This window comes from Procambarus clarkii, chromosome 92, assembly GCF_040958095.1.
Source record: "Procambarus clarkii isolate CNS0578487 chromosome 92, FALCON_Pclarkii_2.0, whole genome shotgun sequence".
Taxonomy (NCBI): domain Eukaryota; kingdom Metazoa; phylum Arthropoda; class Malacostraca; order Decapoda; family Cambaridae; genus Procambarus; species Procambarus clarkii.
Window position 1 is genome coordinate 10,754,236 of NC_091241.1, and position 20,012 is coordinate 10,774,247.

At 45.7% G+C, this 20,012-nt stretch overlaps 1 protein-coding gene across 2 annotated transcripts in view; it reads left to right on the forward strand.

Annotated features, from left to right (window-relative positions):
* Nucleotides 1-20,012, forward strand: part of LOC123775062 (uncharacterized) — an 81,167-nt gene that overhangs the window by 58,261 nt on the left and 2,894 nt on the right. Inside the window, exons 2-3 of one of the 2 annotated variants that reach the window (XM_069319337.1) lie at nucleotides 18,492-18,647; nucleotides 19,644-19,769. In XM_069319337.1, coding sequence (XP_069175438.1) covers nucleotides 18,492-18,647; nucleotides 19,644-19,655 — 168 coding nt within the window. In that variant the 3' untranslated portion in view covers nucleotides 19,656-19,769. Of the gene's footprint in view, nucleotides 1-18,491; nucleotides 18,648-19,643; nucleotides 19,770-20,012 lie in introns of those variants that run through there. The other variant, XM_045769862.2, reaches the window with a different exon arrangement.

The window sequence follows — 20,012 nt, forward strand, 5'->3', positions numbered from 1 at the left end:
GTTGTGAATTGTATCCCGGGCAAGGTCAGCTGTTGGTCAGCGGCTGTACCTCCTTACACCTGATGACTGAACTCCCATATGTACCTGTTGGGTACATATGGGAGTTAGGAGACTGTTGTGGGTTGCATCCTGGGGGAAGGTCTGTCACTAGCCTAGGGTGGACCTTGAGAAGCCTCGCCGCAGTGATCAGCCAATGAATCACTCTTTCAGGGGGAATACAGTGTTACACGTAGGTTTCGATGCCTTTATTTTTAAGTTCTTGTCTAGACTTGGTATGTGTGGGTGGGAAGGTGTGTGTGGGTGGGAAGGTGTGTGTGGGTGGGAAGGTATGTGTGGGTGGGAAGGTATGTGTGGGTGGGAAGGTATGTGTGGGTGGGAAGGTGTGTGTGGGTGGGAAGGTGTGTGTGGGTGGGAAGGTATGTGTGGGTGGGAAGGTGTGTGTGGGTGGGAAGGTGTGTGTGGGTGGGAAGGTATGTGTGGGTGGGAAGGTAGGTATGTGTGGGTGGGAAGGTAGGTATGTGTGGGTGGGAAGGTGTGTGTGGGTGGGAAGGTGTGTGTGGGTGGGAAGGTATGTGTGGGTGGGAAGGTATGTGTGGGTGGGAAGGTGTGTGTGGGTGGGAAGGTATGTGTGGGTGGGAAGGTAGGTATGTGTGGGTGGGAAGGTAGGTATGTGTGGGTGGGAAGGTATGTGTGGGTGGGAAGGTGTGTGTGGGTGGGAAGGTATGTGTGGGTGGGAAGGTGTGTGTGGGTGGGAAGGTATGTTTGAGACTAGGCTCGCTTGCTTGTCCTGACGACTTGACATAATGCAGGCTCACCATAGCCAGTGCTACTTGCCCCGCTCCTGTGCTAGGTAAGTTACGGGCTCACCATAGCCCGTGCTACTTGCCCCGCTCCTGTGCCAGGTAAGTTACGGGCTCACCATAGCCCGTGCTACTTGCCCCGCTCCTGTGCCAGGTAAGTTACGGGCTCACCATAGCCCGTGCTACTTGCCCCGCTCCTGTGCTAGGTAAGTTACGGGCTCACCATAGCCCGTGCTACTTGCCCCGCTCCTGTGCCAGGTAAGTTACGGGCTCACCATAGCCCGTGCTACTTGGAACTTGTTCAGAGTAGCTGAATCTATAACAACAACATTGACATAATGCCTATTTTGACTGCAAGATTTCATTTCAATCCAATTCTATCCTACTTTATGTTAATAGTGTACACAAGAAATTAGAAGACCAAGATACTTCTTCCCCATTCTTCTGTGCTCTTACAGCAGTGAATCACAGCAACAAGGCCAAACAAATAGCCGTGTGTTTATCCATGTCCTTAAATAACATAGACTCACTTTTGTCTTGTGACATAGCGTATACTGTGTCGCTGTCATTCCTTTCTTCTGTCCCCCTTGTTTGGCACTAGCTGTGTCTCATGCTCTATGTCGCCTTCAGTAATATAGCGCTCCGGTTGGTATTGTATTGAACACGGAAATGTACGCCGCGGTGGATTGTGTCAAGTCTAGGCTAGACATGAGTAGTATATGAATTTGGTTGGGTATTAAGAGAGGCTTCCTCGTATGTGCCAACCTGGCACCTAATTGGCACACCAGGCACGATTAAAGGCTACCTGTCTGTATCTGTCTGTCCCCTCAGCCTGCTCCCTCCCACAGTCTTCCTCCTCCTCTCTGCCTCTCAACATGCAATCCAATCTCGGCAAACAAGCAAGGTTTGTTTGTGTTCTCGGGAACACATTATTTTTACAATTGTTACATTGATGCAACGTTGTAACAATGTATTTTTTTTTATTAATACATTAGGTACATCTGCATTAGTGCAGCTACCCTAGACTATATGAAGTGGAGTACAGTGTGTCAAAAAAGCTAATTAGGTGATGCTAAAAAATCCCCATCACACAAGATGGTTAGTCATACAGAGGCATGTGATAGGCAGTCTGCACTGGCAGACTCCGGATGCATTTTGAGGATATCAACACAAGATTGATTTAGTTGAAAATCTTTCAAAACTCTCGGGTGAATTAAACTCAGGAGTTTAGGAGGCCTGGTCGACGACCGGGCCGCGGGGACACTAAGCCCCGGAAGCACCTCAAGGTAGCCTCAAGGTAGCCTCATTTCAATCTTATAAGCGTCGCCAGGATTCGGAATTGCAGTCGATCCAACGAAGATAAAACCAAACGTTCTTAAGCCTAATATAGCACGTGTGTTCTACGTTAGGCCTAAGCGTGTTAGGCTTAGGAGAGGTTAGGTTCAATATTTCTGTTGTGAATTTAAGTTTCCCATTTGGCCAAATTCATTAATGCAAAACTTTATTTCTGGTGGACCACCATTACATACGCTGGTGGACCACCATTACATACGCTGGTGGACCACCATTACATACGCTGGTGAACCACCATTACATACGCTGGTGGACCACCATTACATACGCTGGTGGACCACCATTACATACGCTGGTGGACCACCATTACATACGCTGGTGGACCACCATTACATACGCTGGTGGACCACCATTACATACGCTGGTGGACCACCATTACATACGCTGGTGGACCACCATTACATACTGGTACTTTCAACCAAATAGTTACTGCAAGTACTTTCATTTCAGGAGGATGGGGGTTGTTGAAGATCATTGTAAAGTGTGTGATGGGTTGTTGAAGATCATTGTAAAGTGTGTGATGGGTTGTTGAAGATCATTGTAAAGTGTGTGATGGGTTGTTGAAGATCATTGTAAAGTGTGTGATGGGTTGTTGAAGATCATTGTAAAGTGTGTGATGGGTTGTTGAAGATCATTGTAAAGTGTGTGATGGGTTGTTGAAGATCATTGTAAAGTGTGTGATGGGTTGTTGAAGATCATTGTAAAGTGTGTGATGGGTTGTTGAAGATCATTGTAAAGTGTGTGATGGGTTGTTGAAGATCATTGTAAAGTGTGTGATGGGTTGTTGAAGATCATTGTAAAGTGTGTGATGGGTTGTTGAAGATCATTGTAAAGTGTGAGATAGTTGCTATGTGGAACCTGGCCACCGCAGTCTCCACAACAAGGAACAGGTGACGGGCAGTTCACCTCCCTGTCCCACTAGACGACCCCCACGGAGAGGGGGGCATAGGTTGGCACTCGGAAAACCCTGGGGGAGGGGGGGGGGAGGGGCGGCACACGTTGGCACCACATTACGGCGTTGGTGAGGGAGGGGCACAGGTTGGGCCCTATAAGCATCACGTGGGGGAGTGGGGCGCAGTAGTGCCTCTCAGGCAAATTAAAGGTAAATATCTCTAAATTTATCTGTTTTTGTTGCTGTTAATTCTCTATCATTCTGCCTCTAAGGCTTCCACCCCTTCTCCCCCCCCCCTCTCCCCCCCCCCTCTCTCTCTTTCTCTCTCTCTTTCTCTCTCTCTCTCTCTCTCTCTCTCTCTCTCTCTCTCTCTCTCCTTTTTTTTTTTTTTTTTTTTTTTTTTTTTTTTTTTTTTTTTTTTCTTCTTCTTCTTCTTCTTCTTCTTCTTCTTCTTCTTCTTCTTCTTCTTCTTCTCCTCCCCCCCACTGTTCCAATATAGCATCAAAATGTCACTATTTCATTAAATATCTCGCGTGTTCTAGTTGACGTGTCCTGTATATTATTTTCTAGTTATAATAAAATAGTAACGTTTTCAAATACTAAATGTTGAAAAGTTTGTTTGGTGTTAGATCGTTGTATATATTTCAAGATTTGTGGTATCTAGGTGTTTTCGTCCCTTAGTACAAGGGACGAAAACTCTTGCTGAACGTGTTACTCCTTGGGGGGGGGGGAGATTTAATAGTGTATTGATGACCAGACCACACACTAGAAGTTGAAGGGACGACGACGTTTCGGTCCGTCCTGGACCATTCTCAAGTCGACCATTCTCAATCGACTTGAGAATGGTCCAGGACGGACCGAAACGTCGTCGTCCCTTCAACTTCTAGTGCGTGGTCTGGTCAACATACTTCAGCCACGTTATTGTGACTCATCGCCTGCATTTAATAGTGCATTTTGCACACCGAATATGTTTGTACATTGTAGATACCCCTTTGCTCCCTATTTGAAACGTCTACTTAACAATCCTCCCCCTCCTTATTTCCAATTTCTACTTCTCACTCATTATCTTCCTTCCTGATTCCCCCCCCCCTCCCACCCTATAAGAGGTCCCTATAAACTCCTCTTATCTAGCAGCGAGTCTTGCGAGTAAGTTAGGTCACCCTTAGTGCTCTTAAGGGAGCATTGGTGAGAATTTAGAATAACGAATTGTACCTTTCGGTGAGAAGGACACAATTTTCCTGACTATCATTTGCAATTACATTACTAATGTGCATCATAAAGGGACTTGCTACAATGCCGTAGTGCATGAATGAAGGTGAAGGCATGAATGAACGTGAAGGAAAGACCCAATATGTGTTTGTAAAAAACTAATTTTCGGATATAACCTACATACTTTCTCAAGGTGTTGTAAACAATGTTCGGAACATTGTTTACAACACCTTAAGAATGTAGGCTACGGCCGTAAATTTAGCTTTTTAATAAACTTGTACATATTCGGTCTTTCAATCACCTATGTGAATCATCTTGCCTTAACGGCCCTATTCTAATAAATAAGACTAGAAACTCTGACCCAGCAAATGTCTGTAAGGTTCTGAACCCATTAGTGATACAGCCAGCACACGGAAGGGCTGAGGGCGGCATTTGAGTTGATATCTGCCCCCCCCCCCCCCCCCTCTCAACTCCTTGGGTTGAGTGGAGGCAGCTGGTCAGAGTTGAAGTGTCCAGCTCTGAGGTGCGTGAGATTGCTTCTTCACACTTTTATCGCATGGGACCAGGGTGCTAAAATTGGTAGAGCCTTCTGCTTTTCTGTCCTTCCCTAATCTCTTGTGATATAAATAGTAGGGTGAAAGTAGACAAAGTTTTATGTAATTTGGACAAACTAGGGAAAAGGTTTTTATGTTAATCGAAATCCTCAGATTAGGCAAAATTGTAATTAATTTTGTCAATAAAGATGTTAATAATAATGTTTAATATAACCTAACCGTCTCTAGGCCTAACACCAGCTCTCTGAGGCCTAATCTAGTACATATATGTGCTATATTAGGCCTAGGAATATTTGTTTGGGTTTAGCTTTATTTTCCAGAATCTCTTAAAAATATAGTATAAAAAAACTGCCTTACTGGGGCCCAATTACTACATATTAGTACGAACGATCACATGGTTACAACAAGTACTCTCAGAGCAGGAAGATGGTTTAGTTTTGCTGAGGTTATAATTACAGATATTTCTTTCCCAAGTTCACCCCCCCCCACTATTTTCCCCTCCACTATATTTGCCCCCTTCTCCCAGTCTCGATCCTATTCATTTTCATGTTATTTTCTTGCCAAGGTTCACCCTGAGTCTGATCCAGTTTTGCCTAATATCAGAGAGGAAGTGCTAGTCAGTGCTAATTGAAGTGTCATGACAGTTGCGAAGCAAGAGTTGAGGGAAGGGGGAGGGAGAGCGGGTGATAAGAGGGTGAGAGGCGGGGGGGGGGGGGGGGGGAGTGGAAAAGGGCAAAGGGAGAGAATTTATAATGAATAAGGAGAATCATAGATGAAAAAAGTGGAAGGTATTGGCCCGGTATTGCAGAGGTGTTGGATTTGGCAATTCTGGTCAGGCAAAGAGGTAAGAGAGCTTACCGCACCACGTGGGGAACTGCTGTGAAATATAGTGCAACATCTCTAACCCCTTGAGATATATATATAATATAAATATATAATATATAAATATTGATATATATATTACCTCAGAGCACATGTAGGCGAGACTCAACTGTGTGAAGATGAGCTACCAGGCGTCTTCCACCCGTGCCCACATAAACAACCAAGCTCGGGGCTTATGTCACGCTCTAATTCTCTGGGAATGGGATGTTGCGGGTTGGGGAGGGGTGTGTAGGTGGGCGTTTGAAGGGTTGGGGAGGGGTGTGTAGGTGGGCGTTTGAAGGGTTGGGGAGGGGGGTGTAGGTGGGCGTTTGAAGGGTTGGGGAGGGATGTGTAGGTGGGTGTTTGAAGGGTTGGGGAGGGGTGTGTAGGTGGGCGTTTGAAGGGTTGGGGAGGGATGTGTAGGTGGGTGTTTGAAGGGTTGGGGAGGGGGGTGTAGGTGGACGTTTGAGGGTTGGGGAGGGGTGTGTAGGTGGGCGTTTGAAGGGTTGGGGAGGGGTGTGTAGGTGGGCGTTTGAAGGGTTGGGGAGGGGGGTGTAGGTGGGCGTTTGAAGGGTTGGGGAGGGGGGTGTAGGTGGGCGTTTGAAGGGTTGGGGAGGGAGGTGTACATGGGCGTTTGAAGGGTTGGGGAGGGGGGTATAGGTGGGCGTTTGAAGGGTTGGGTAGGGGGGTGTAGGTGGGTGTTTGAGGGTTGGGGAGGGGGGTGTAGGTGGGCGTTTGAAGGGTTGGGGAGGGGGGTGTAGGTGGGCGTTTGAAGGGTTGGGGAGGGGTGTGTAGGTGGGCGTTTGAAGGGTTGGGGAGGGGTGTGTAGGTGGGCGTTTGAAGGGTTGGGGAGGGGGGTGTAGGTGGGCGTTTGAAGGATTGGGGAGGGAGGTGTACATGGGGCGTTTGAAGGGTTGGGGAGGGGGGTATAGGTGGGCGTTTGAAGGGTTGGGTAGGGGGGTGTAGGTGGGTGTTTGAGGGTTGGGGAGGGGGGTGTAGGTGGGTGTTTGAGGGTTGGGGAGGGGGGTGTAGGTCGGCGTTTGAAGGGTTGGGGAGAGGTGTGTAGGTGGGCGTTTGAAGGGTTGGGGAGGGAGGTGTACATGGGCGTTTGAGAGTTGGGAAGGGGGGTGTAGGTGGACGTTTGAGGGTTGGGGAGGGGTGTGTAGGTGGGCGTTTGAAGGGTTGGGGAGGGGTGTGTAGGTGGGCGTTTGAAGGGTTGGGGAGGGGGGTGTAGGTGGGCGTTTGAAGGGTTGGGGAGGGATGTGTAGGTGGGTGTTTGAAGGGTTGGGGAGGGATGTGTAGGTGGGTGTTTGAAGGGTTGGGGAGGGGGGTGTAGGTGGACTTTGAGGGTTGGGGAGGGGTGTGTAGGTGGGCGTTTGAAGGGTTGGGGAGGGGTGTGTAGGTGGGCGTTTGAAGGGTTGGGGAGGGGGGTGTAGGTGGGCGTTTGAAGGGTTGGGGAGGGGGGTGTAGGTGGGCGTTTGAAGGGTTGGGGAGGGGGGTGTAGGTGGGCGTTTGAAGGGTTGGGGAGGGAGGTGTACATGGGCGTTTGAAGGGTTGGGGAGGGGGGTATAGGTGGGCGTTTGAAGGGTTGGGGAGGGGGGTGTAGGTGGGTGTTTGAGGGTTGGGGAGGGGGTGTAGGTGGGCGTTTGAAGGGTTGGGGAGGGGGGTGTAGGTGGGCGTTTGAAGGGTTGGGGAGGGGTGTGTAGGTGGGCGTTTGAAGGGTTGGGGAGGGGGGTGTAGGTGGGCGTTTGAAGGGTTGGGGAGGGAGGTGTACATGGGCGTTTGAAGGGTTGGGGAGGGGGGTGTAGGTGGGTGTTTGAGGGTTGGGGAGGGGGTGTAGGTGGGCGTTTGAAGGGTTGGGGAGGGGGGTGTAGGTGGGCGTTTGAAGGGTTGGGGAGGGGTGTGTAGGTGGGCGTTTGAAGGGTTGGGGAGGGGGGTGTAGGTGGGCGTTTGAAGGATTGGGGAGGGAGGTGTACATGGGCGTTTGAAGGGTTGGGGAGGGGGGTATAGGTGGGCGTTTGAAGGGTTGGGGAGGGGGGTGTAGGTGGGTGTTTGAGGGTTGGGGAGGGGTGTGTAGGTCGGCGTTTGAAGGGTTGGGGAGGGGGGTGTAGGTGGGTGTTTGAGGGTTGGGGAGGGGGGTGTAGGTGGGCGTTTGAAGGGTTGGGGAGAGGTGTGTAGGTGGGCGTTTGAAGGGTTGGGGAGGGAGGTGTACATGGGCGTTTGAGGGTTGGGGAGGGGGGTATAGGTGGGCGTTTGAGGTTGGGGGGGGGGGAAGCTTGGGGTGTGGTACAGGAATCCAATAAAAAAAACCTTGTTTTGTTTTACTTTTCAGTTTAAATATACTTTAGAGATTCAACTTCTCTAACATTATATAGTAAGTAGTTTGAATGCTGAAAGTAACGAGCGTTTTCAATCTCCTGGTCACTTGAAGATTATTTTAAGCCGGGCTTAACCCGTCTGTGTACGTCAGAGGTATTGCTGCTGCTGTCAAAGGCGATAGTATTTATTTATCTCAAAACGGGTTCATCTTTGTTTCCATCCGATATAGTTTATTGGGTAACTTATCAAAATGAAGCTTGCATTTCGATATTTTTTACAATATGATAAGAATAATTACTCGTTACATTATGATAATTACTCCTTGCATGGGTGAGGTTACATAACAGAACTTGGTTATATCTAATTAAGTTTCTGGTTTCAGCGTGATTAATACATACACGACACACGACTACATGCAAAACAAACACTTATTCTCTCTCTATTTTTTCTATTCTCTTTCTCTATTCTCTCTGCCTGCCTGCCCCTCAACGCAACGAATTATTACTAATGACACATCCATGTTTTCTTACCGAGGTCTATGTAAAAGCCTGAAATCATAGAATTCAGTTGTCACAGGTCGCCATTACAATAAGAATATGGCAGGCTAATTCAAATGTCATATTCATCAGAGCAGAAACCACGCCTTTTTCAGTCTTAGTGAAAGATATAGGACTGCACAGCATATAACTTGTATGGGTAACATGTAGTGAAGAGTCTCCTGGCACTACGAGGCTACATTTATATATATTTTTTCTCCTCGTGCTGCTGCTGCTTCTCCTCCTCCATAATCTTCTTTCAATTTCACTTATCTTCTCCAATCGTCCGACCTCGTGTAGGAACGAGGAAGCCAAGGAGTCGGTGTCGGCTTGTGATCAATGTCGCACACTTTCCATCTCCTAAAACAGCAATCAATGTGGTTTCTTTGGGTTTAAGCATTTTGGAAAAAAATAAACATAAATTTCACTACCCGATTTTATGTATTATGGGAATAATGAGGCTTGTGCCTAAAATTTATTTTGCGTTTCTAATGGAAATATACTGCTTTCAACTTTCTGGAAATACGAATTGAGACTGTTTGGTGTTTGGGAAACATTCATTATTTGTATTAGTTGACGGGGCTGTGTGTATTTATGCCTGGGTGCTCAATTATACATGTGCATTCCTGGCACATGTATATATTTAGGGGGAGGGGGGTTGAGCAGGTGAATGAAGGATGCAGTTTCTCCCAATATTTTGTCATTTACAGAGAATTTCTTCACGTTAGAAAGGCATAATTAGACGTTAGTGGTGGTAAAGATCTATTACATGGCTGTGAAAATAATTCACTTTGAATTATTTATCTCTTAAAGATTGATGAGCAACCTACCTACCTACCTATCTTGTGGAGGTTCAGAGGATCAACGTCCCCCCGGCCCGGTCTCCTGGTTGGTCGTCTGATCAACCAGGCTGTTGGACGCGGCTGTTCGCAATCTGACTTATGAATCACAGCCTGGTTGATCAGGTATCGGGCAAAATATAATGTATCTCCTAACTTTATTTGAAATAAATTTAATAAATTTTAGGCACTATTAACTTGTTCAAGGGAAAAAATAGTTGGCTAATACTGAGCATTATAAGTATACTACATTATGCATGACAAAATACGGAAGTGCCCATTATGACATGGTACTGAATAAATAAACATGCAAACAGCAGCAGCAGCATTAATACGGATTTGGGTATTTTCATTCATCACGGTGCATAATTTAAACAGGAAATGGGTGTATTAGACATTGGGACAGGACCGCTGCCATATTCCCTCCACGCAGGGTTACCAACATGGCGGCTCTGCCTCGCTGGCTGAGGTAAGCATCCGTTAATCTTGCTCCCCCACACCGCTGGCTCACTGTACTGACACAAATACTTTATTTAATTCTCCTCGGCCGCTTAAAAAGACTGTAGATGTGTCTGCCTTTTCTGTTTATCTTGGGTTCGTTTTGATCATTATCTTCCGTTCCCCAACTCTTGTCAGTCAAAATCTTCCGTTCCCAACGCTGTCAAAATAAAATCTTGTGTTCCCCAACTCTGTCCGTTTCATTTACAACTATACGACTGCATTCCCAGGACGTGTGTTCCGGAAATTAAATATTTAATTTTTTGTTTTTTAAGGTAACAGTTAAGTATTACTTAATAGCCTTCGTTATACTGTACTTCACAACTTCACTCCATCCAGGCAGTCAGCACTCTTGAGACCAGTCAATTCAATTACAAATGGATTTGTGTTAATTTATAAAAAGTTTGCTAAACGTACCACGCACACATTCATGCACGCGCGCGCGCGCACACTTTAGGCTTGTATCGAGGTCCTTTCAGAGTCGAACTCCAGACCTTCCTCGGGATGTAACACCACAACACTTGCCCAACTCCCGGGTACCTGCTTACTGCTAGGTGAACAGGGCCATTAGGTGAAAGGAAACGTGGTCAACTGTTTGTTCCGCCCGGGAATCGAACCCCTCCCCCCCCCCCCAAGATGGCAGAGTGCGAGTAGAGAACGAAGCCAACTGTACTAAGAGACCCTCGTAATGTAATAATTAGTACATTTTTGTGGTAATATTAAAGCTAAATATTTTTAGAAATTTAGCAGTTGTATACAGACGATGTCACTAACTCTTTCACACGACGTGATAATGTCGTAGTTTCTCCACCTTCTGATGTGGGGTTTGGTCATCAGCTTAGTAATTGTATACTTTTTTAGGGCGATACGTAATCCTAATATTAAAAGGTATATACTATTTTATCTGGCTTTAGTAGTGACTCAATTGTACCTTTACAGTTATTGTTAGTATTAAATATTGTAAACTTAATTGGCTTAATTACAATGAATAAATGTGTGAAATTTATGCTACTTGGTGCAGCAGATATATAAACGCCTAGCTGGTAATAATTGGGTATTTTTTTTTCTTTTTTTTCTAAATTGGCTAACAAAAGTATATTTTATTGGATTTGGTAAGTCGACATACAACTTGGGACATTTTCTTTCCATGGCATTTCTGCTTTGGTAGAGTATATATTTCCTTGAATATCAAGTATATTTTTCTCGTGTCTGTGTTGACAACCGATAACTATCTGCTATCGGAAGCTCGGCAGAGTGCCCGCAGGAAAGACAAAATTATTATTTGTGTCGTGTCTGAATATCTTCTTGCATGCAAAAACTGATAAGTGTGCGGTGATGCCTTGGTGGAGCGAGTTTATAAACTTGCGGAACTGGTTGTTTGAGTATAATAACTCACGGGAGTGTTGAGACGGTAATCTCAGAACTTCCCTGTGGCTGATGATGACTTGTTGACTAGTCTCTCTTTATCTTGAGACTTGTTGACAAGACAAAACACACACACATGCATGTATATGTACTTATATGCACGAATGCATACCAGCCTACAGCTGCCTGCATGCACGGTACGACTCCTTCTGCTGCCCGATGCGTACTTAAGACGGTCGTGAAGTGACAGGACCATTATGTTGCATCAAGGGGCGCACGCCACACCTCCATCACTTCCAGGATTCCCACCGTGTAAGCTTGGAATGTGTGAACAAATCCACAAGGGCTGTGACGAGGATTCGAACCTGCGTCCGGGAGCATCCCAGACACTGCCTTAATCGACTGAGCTACGACAGGGTAAAAAGAGTTGAAACCGAAGTTCTTCTGAACTTACTGGATCCCGTAACCTCTCAGAGGCACAAACAAGGTGTTCAGAGATGTGTTGGAATGTGTGATTTTGTTTCGTAAATAAAGTAAATGTTAATTCAAACCAGACTCGCAATCTGAAATCCCGGGTTCGAGTCTCTTGGGGGAGGGGGGGGGGAGGGGAAAAGATACAAAAATGGTTGGGCTAGTTTCCTTTTGCCTTCTTCACTTAGAAGTAAATAGGTACCCGGGAATCGGGCAACTGTTGTAGAGTTGTGTCTTTGGGAGGGTCAGTAGTTCGACCTTTGTGGAATATCTCTACTAGTAGGCTGCCTGTCCCTGATAAAACGGATTACATTGTTACCGTAGAATAAGGACTGTCGATTGAAATGTGAAGATAAACTGTTTTCATAGTACACAAGACGATTCGAAACGACTAGTTTTTTCACTTTAAAACCGTAATATTTTTCCTTTTTAGGTTAGGCTGTTTTAGCTTAGATTAAGCTAGGTTAATTTGGGTTAGGTTATCCGTACTTGTATCCGTAGGCTTTTGTTGGAAGTCGGTCCCTCGACAAGGCCAAGTATGTCTGGTTGATGAAGATTAAGCCACCAAAGAGGTGGCACGGGCATGAATAACCCCGTAGCCAAGTATGTCAACATGTGTTAACAGTATGTTAAACTAAGTTAAGATCCATGCTGCAATTTAGGGGAAAAAATGAGATGTCGTGAAACAAGTGGGCCAGCGCCTTCCAATGCTATTTCGTAGAATTTGAGTGAACATAAATATTTTTGTTTTGAATGTGTGATGCCAGAACATGGTAAATGAGTTAGTTAATTTTTTCATTGCCAGAATTACCGGGGTCACCCTAGCTAATAAGACCTTTCCCAGGATGCCGCCCACAATAATTGCATAATTCCCTGGTACACTACGTATTTACTGCTAGGTGAACAGAGGCATAAAGTATAAGGAAATGGGTACAAACGTCTCGTCCTGCCCGGGAATCAAATCCAAGACCATTAGATTGTGCGGAGAGCTAATCACTCGGCCCGTTTTCTCGACCGTTCCCAATGACGCAAAACTGTTGTATAGGGTTGCCGTCACTGAACAGTCAGACTGCAGGACACCTCCACTAACAGTCACCACGACTCTCCCTGCCCCCGCCCATCACACACACTTTGGCCCTTTGGCTCAACAAATCAATTCCAAATCGTCAAAAAATCCAAATCCATCAATAAACAAAATTCTAAATCCCCCCCCCCCCCCCAAAAAAAAAAAATACTTTAAATCCTTCAACAAAAAAAGTTCCAAATCCCCCAACAAAAACAAAGTTACAAACTGTATTTGTACACACAGCAAAAGAAAGGTGGTGTAAGAGAAGAGTGTCCACAGGAGGGGTAAGGGTCAAAGCACAACATAAGCGAGAGTGGGGGTGTTGTAGGGACCTCACAAGGTAGCCAAGGCAGTAATGGTCATGACACTCCTGTATACAGGACGCAGGGTTTCACATACAGGCTCAGGGTAGGGGACGAACAAGACACACCAGAACCGGAGAGTCGAAGGAGAGGCAGACGAGGTAGAAATAGCCTAAGCTCTATCCCTTTGAGATGTATTTTTTTTTCTTGTCTCAATAAACTTACTTGAGGCAGACGAGTACTCGGGACAGCCATAATCGATTTTAGACAGCACGACGTAGATAGATGTTAAAACACCAATGGGTCTGGCCATTCGCTCGGACAGCCTCTTCCTTTATAAAATAAGAACGTTTGAATCACCCCCACCCCAAAAAAAAGTTTTGTACAATTAGAATTCTAAAGGGCATAACAAATTAAAGAGTAACCTTAAACTTAATCTGTCCTAGGTATAACATGCGCAATCTAAGGTCAACCTTTGTAGACATGTGCTATACTAGGCCTAGAAAAGTTAGGTTTTGTTGTGGCACTCTCGGGCCCTCTCCAAAATGTAGACTTTTTTTATGCAAGTCCATTTTATTTTTACGTCCATAGTGTATCTATAGGTACAATCGTTTTTGGATGACAGGTTTCCTGTCCCTGACAGTGGTTAGTAGTGTGCATGTTCCACTGTAATTTCAAATGATAATAAATGCATTTTCTGGGGGCTAGGGTTTGAGGGATGGAAGGCTTTGGTTGTGGGAGGTATTGGTGTTGGGTATGTGCGAATATATGGGCGTAGATATTGGCAGGGTGAACCTTGGGTGTGGGAATTGTGTGTGAGGGGAGGGGGAAGCAGATCACCGGGCACCTGGGAAGAGAGAGCATATCCCGGCCAGCCTTCTTGACGGGGGTCAACAAAAACTTGATGCCCTTCGCTTCGTGAGGAAGGTCGTGAGGAAGGCACGGGTGTGTGCTCACTCGCGTGTGTCTTGGGTGTTTACCCTGTTAGTGGGTGTGCATATGAATGCCTGCTTGCGTGAGCACACTAATTTAAATGGTCCTATGATTTGAATTTGATATAGACAAGATTTTGTGTTAACTCTTGATAAATCATGATTAGTATCAGTATGACACTGAAAGGAACAAAATATATATAAAATATGGGCATACTGTATGAGAGTCCGCGGTTCCTATGAGTGACATTTGTGATCAGACACGGTTAACGATGGGGAACGTTGTAGACAATGTAGTGCCTGGCAGCCTGAACTATGTTATGTATTAGGCTAGAAATCTTCCCTCTTGCAACTTGTTCAATCATATTCTAACCTAAATTTGCATCCATTTAATAAGCAAACACGTCCGCAAATTCTAGAAAAGCATAGTTAACTGGAAGAGGCGAGTTGTAAGACTGCCTGGGCTCTATGGAAACGATAATCACCTCACCTGAACTAAGAGGTCTCGCCTCTTAGCCAAATTGGAACTCCAGAGGAGGTACTCTTTGCTCGAGTGGTTTAGTGTTTATGTTTACAGATTTGGGATCGCGCTTCGCATTTATGCCCGAAACGCTTTGCGTAATAGTGGCTTTAGGCATTGTATGTACTAGCTCTACCTATAAGTCAAACAATCCTTGTAAATATTTATTGTATGTATGTACCTTACCTAAATAAAATTGTATTGTATTGTATTGTTACCTATTTAGTGAGCTTGTTTATTTATTCTTTTGTCTCTCGCTTTGATAATTGCATCCGTTTTGTGGTGGAATTACAACGCTCTCCAGCTTCAGTACGCTTACATGCGTGCGCGCGTGCCTGCGCCTTGCATGGATGGTCATGGGTAGCACCTTGCCGTGTTTAGGGAAGGAAAGAGGAGGGTAATGGACGAGGAAGGTGTATGGGGAAGGAAACGGGGGTTATTGAGGAGACGGACGTATGGATACAAAGTGTAGTTCCTCTGCTTACGACGACTCTGCTCTTAAGGCTCAAAGATGCCCTTGGCCTATCCTTTAGTGTAGCATGGATGATTATATCATCTCGATCACCTTTACAGAGGCTCCATAAATCTTTACACGTGGATTTTAACTTGACTAGTTTTAAATTCACAAGAGTTATACCATTATTTGAATCATTTTCTCAAATATATATTTTTTAACCTATAAATTTACTAGGGAAACAAATTATGACTCGCCAAAGTTTTTTTTTTTTTATTCTGCTTGAGAAGTGATGACAGTCTGGCCTGCGCACCCCCCGGACGCTGTGCGGTGACAGCCTGGCCTGCGCACCCCCCGGACGCTGTGCGGTGACAGCCTGGCCTGCGCACCCCCCGGACGCTGTGCGGTGACAGCCTGGCCTGCGCACCCCCCGGACGCTGTGCGGTGACAGCCTGGCCTGCGCACCCCCCGGACGCTGTGCGGTGACAGCCTGGCCTGCGCACCCCCCCGGACGCTGTGCGGTGACAGCCTGGCCTGCGCACCCCCCGGACGCTGTGCGCTGACAGCCTGGCCTGCGCACCCCCCGGACGCTGTGCGCTGACAGCCTGGCCTGCGCACCCCCCGGACGCTGTGCGCTGACAGCCTGGCCTGCGCACCCCCCGGACGCTGTGCGCTGACAGCCTGGCCTGCGCACCCCCCGGACGCCGTGCGGTGACAGCCTGGCCTGCGCACCCCCCGGACGCCGTGCGGTGACAGCCTGGCCTGCGCACCCCCCGGACGCCGTGCGGTGACAGCCTGGCCTGCGCACCCCCCGGACGCCGTGCGGTGACAGCCTGGCCTGCGCACCCCCCGGACGCTGTGCGGTGACAGCCTGGCCTGCGCACCCCCCGGACGCTGTGCGGTGACAGCCTGGCCTGCGCACCCCCCGGACGCTGTGCGGTGACAGCCTGGCCTGCGCACCCCCCGGACGCTGTGCGGTGACAGCCTGGCCTGCGCACCCCGGACGCCGTGCGGTGACAGCCAGTTATTTACACTTGCTTATTAGCTATATCTCTGTCTCCGTTAATTATTTGACAGTTTTACCTGAACCGACAATTAGAGGGCAGCAGCCAATCTGGCAAAAAGTTACTCTTATTTACCCGAGTCTCTTACTACGTGCGTACATCTGGCGTCTTTTGCAGGTGGGCTAAACACCTACTGATTTTAGCTACCTCACCCCTTTGTGTGTATTTTACCTCAATAAACTTTTCGTTTTCCTACCGATTTACTGATAGACATCTATCTGTTAAATAAGCGCATTGTGCTTAATGCGCTATAGAGCACACGTCAGTATAGCATTGTAGATGCATGCTCATCCAGATGTGCTCGAATAATTCAAATTCAAATATTTATTCAGGTAAAGTACATATATAAAAGGCGAGATACAAAACGTTGATGGAATTATAGATAGAGCTAGTACATACAGTGCCTAAAGCCACTATTACGCAAAGCGTTTCGGCCAATAATATGCTTGCAGGGTCGAGAATTTGAAAGTCCTGCCTTACAAATTTTGGTTAGTTAATGCAATTGCTTTTATTTCTATGCCTTTCCTGGGTTCGCGCGCACACAACTTTTGTTTTCGCGTTTAGTTAAATTTGACGTACATTAATTTTATACAGTTCATATGTTTTTTTTCAAATGGGTCACATTTTAAACAATTTAGAGAACTGCTTTCTGTAAGAATATTTTTTAATCTACAGTGTATATACAAAAATTTCTGAATCTGCAGGAATAACTACATTTTTTTTATTTGAATCCTCAAAAGCAGCAAGTACAAATTCACGAAACCCCTTGGGAAAATGGGCGCGGAACCCCACGCATTTTCAGAAGTCCGGGTTCAGTATACAGGATACGACGTTGATCGTGAGCGAACTTTTTGGGTGTGTTCGCGTGAAGGCCGCATGCAATACACTGGTAAAACACTCACTCACTCACACTCACACACACACACACACACACACTCACTCACTCACTCACTCACTCTCACACACACACACACACACACACACACACACACACACACACACACACACACACACACACACACACACACTCACTCACTCGTATATCCCATCCACCCACCAGTTGATTGACAGATGATAGGCGGGGCCAAAGAGCCAAAGCTCAACCCCCGCAAGCACAACTAGGGAAGTACACGCCCACACAGGGGAGATGGGAGGGGTGGTTTCAAAGCGTCATATATAGTCATAAAGCGTCATATGACAGATGAATTATTGGGAAGATGAAATTCCACGAGCGTATCTCGCATCTTTAACTACCCATTGTATGGTAGGATGCCTGACAGCTGGGTGGATAGTGCTTCGGATTCGTAGTCTTGGGTTCGATCCCCGGTGGAGGCGGAGACAATTAGGCAAAAACGTTTCTTTCACCCTGATACCCCTGTTACTTAGCAGTAAATAGGTACCTGGGAGTTAGTCAGCTGCTACGGGCTGCTTCCTGCGGGGTGTGTAACTAAAAGGAGGCCTGGTCGAGGACCGGGCCGCGGGGACGCTAAGCCCCGAAATCCTCTCAAGATAACCTCAAGAAGATAGTAGAGGAAAGTCTACTTGGAAGGATTCAATTTACATGAGATAAAAAGTAGGATACAAATATATCTGGCAATACGGTGCTGACGTCAGTAAAAAGGAGTGAAAATTATGTAGTATGTCGCACGCCCACACCTTAGAACATTATGCATTAGTGTCAACTAATTGATAACTATAGAAATAAGTAGTGTACCACATCAAATTGTTTGGAATGTGTGATAATGGTATGACAGAATACTTAGGCGCTACAAGCATTGTACCCAAAAAGTGTCACTTATGTGCTGTGCTTACTGTAGTAACCTGCAAATTTAAATGTGATTCTTGTACTGTGATTTGTGGATTTGTGCGCCCCCTTAGGGGCTTGAAGTAGAGGGGGTAGAAATAACCTAAACTACTCTATCCCTTTGAGATGTATTTTCTTGTCTCAGTAAACAAACTTGAACTACCCTTAGGCACTTGCACTCGCTATCCAGGGATTCGGAATCAAACCTGGATCTCAGTAGTGCTGTTAGTGATGCCAACCACTCGGCTGCATGCGTGTGTAATCGCCCAATATATTTAAAGTATGAGCTATGCTCGTGGTGTCCCGTCGTAATCTCTCATATGACGCTTTGAAACTACTGAAGGTTTTGGCATAGACCACCCACTTGTTCCAACGTAGACGGTTGGAACATATGGACAAACATGGAAAGTTCTTATGTTTGCAAACATTGGACTTCCTATTTTTTCGGCAGCTTTGTTTCCTTAGCTTTAGCTATATAATATACTTTCTCTATATTAATGTACTTGCTCCAAATATATGCCCTCTAATTGTTTTCAGAGTTGCAGGTTTTCTAGGGTTTATCAATTTTGTCGATTCCTGTTAAAATGTGTTTGTATGCGTTAGTGTTACTGGTGTGTTAGCAGGCGTAGTTAAGCTGTTAATGCTGTTGCAGGTGTTGCTGGTGTCCAGTAAAAAGGACCCGTGTGTGTGGCTTGTGCCAGGAGGAGGTCTGGAGGCCGGGGAGGACGCTGTATCGGCAGCTAAACGGGAAGCATGGGAGGAGGCTGGCATCCTGGGGCACATCGCTCGCTATCTTGGGCTCTTTGAGGTAAGCACCACCACCCAGTCACTCAGCCTGTGTTGGAAGAAAGAGTAGGCCACAGGAATGTCAAACTGAGGGTCCCCCCGAGGGTCATATTTGTGCATATTTGTGTTGTCATGAGGACTACACACCACAAGTTATTGAATTCATTTAATACAAATTTATTGCAGAATATTTTTATTACTTAGAAACGTACAATGTGCATACAAATGGTTTAAAAATCAAACCGCCGGTTAAAAAACTGAGACAATATTTAGGCCAGCTTTATTACATAACGCCATGTCTATTTTTAGAAGTCTTAACTCGCATGCCTCACAGTTGCATTCGTGTTTCTTTTGTGCTTTTGAAATCAATTAAAAGGGGATAGAAGAAATTATAAAAATTTCCTGTGCTTTGGCCTGGGATTGTATCCTGGCCGTGAAGAATTGACTGGGGGGGCCAATCCTTGGGCCAGATTCACGAAAGCACTTACGCCAGCACTTGCGAACCTTTACATCTTTTCTCAATCTTTGGCGGCTTTGTTTACAATTATTAAACAGTTAATGAGCTCCGAAGCACCAGGAGGCTGTTTATAACAATAACAACAGTTGACTGGCAAGTTTTCATGCTTGTAAAATGTTTAATAAATGTAACCAAAGCCGTCAAAGATTGAGGAAAGATGTACACGTTCGTAAGTGCTTGTGTAAGTGCTTTCGTGAATCTGGCCTTTAACTGTAGCCTCTGTTCACTCGGCAGAAAATGGGTACCTGGTTGTTAAACGATTTGACGAGTCGTATTCTGGGGAAAATTAGGATTAAGGACTTGCCCGAAACGCTGTGTGCTAGTGGCTTTACAAGAATGCAAGAACTCGTGTGTGTGTGTGTGTGTGTGTGTGTGTGTGTGTGTGTGTGTGTGTGTGTAATGTATGTATGTATGCATGTATGTATGTGTATTTATAAAATAAATAAAACCCCAATATGCCTAACTCTTGAAGTTCCAAACACGTAAATGCTTAATTTACAGTATGAGAATTAATGTGTGTTTATCTGCCAGTCGTTTCATCATTCGGGAGTCAAGAAGCACCGGACAGCCGTGTACATCTTCATAGTCACTGAGGAACATGCCGATTTTCCAGAAGCGAGTCTGGGTGAGACAGAAGAAATGAGAAATGTTTTGAAATAATGAATATTAGATAAAATTTTCAGAGCCATTTAATTTTGTTGTAGATACTATACAGCTAAAGAGCCAGTATACTGTTTCAAGTTTCTGAATAGTAATTCTTTTTTATGTTTACAAAAGTTTAAACAATTCTTGTAAAACTTAATTAATAGATAAATTCTAATATGTACAACGACAAGATTTATTTCAACTGAATAATTTTTAAATTTTCAA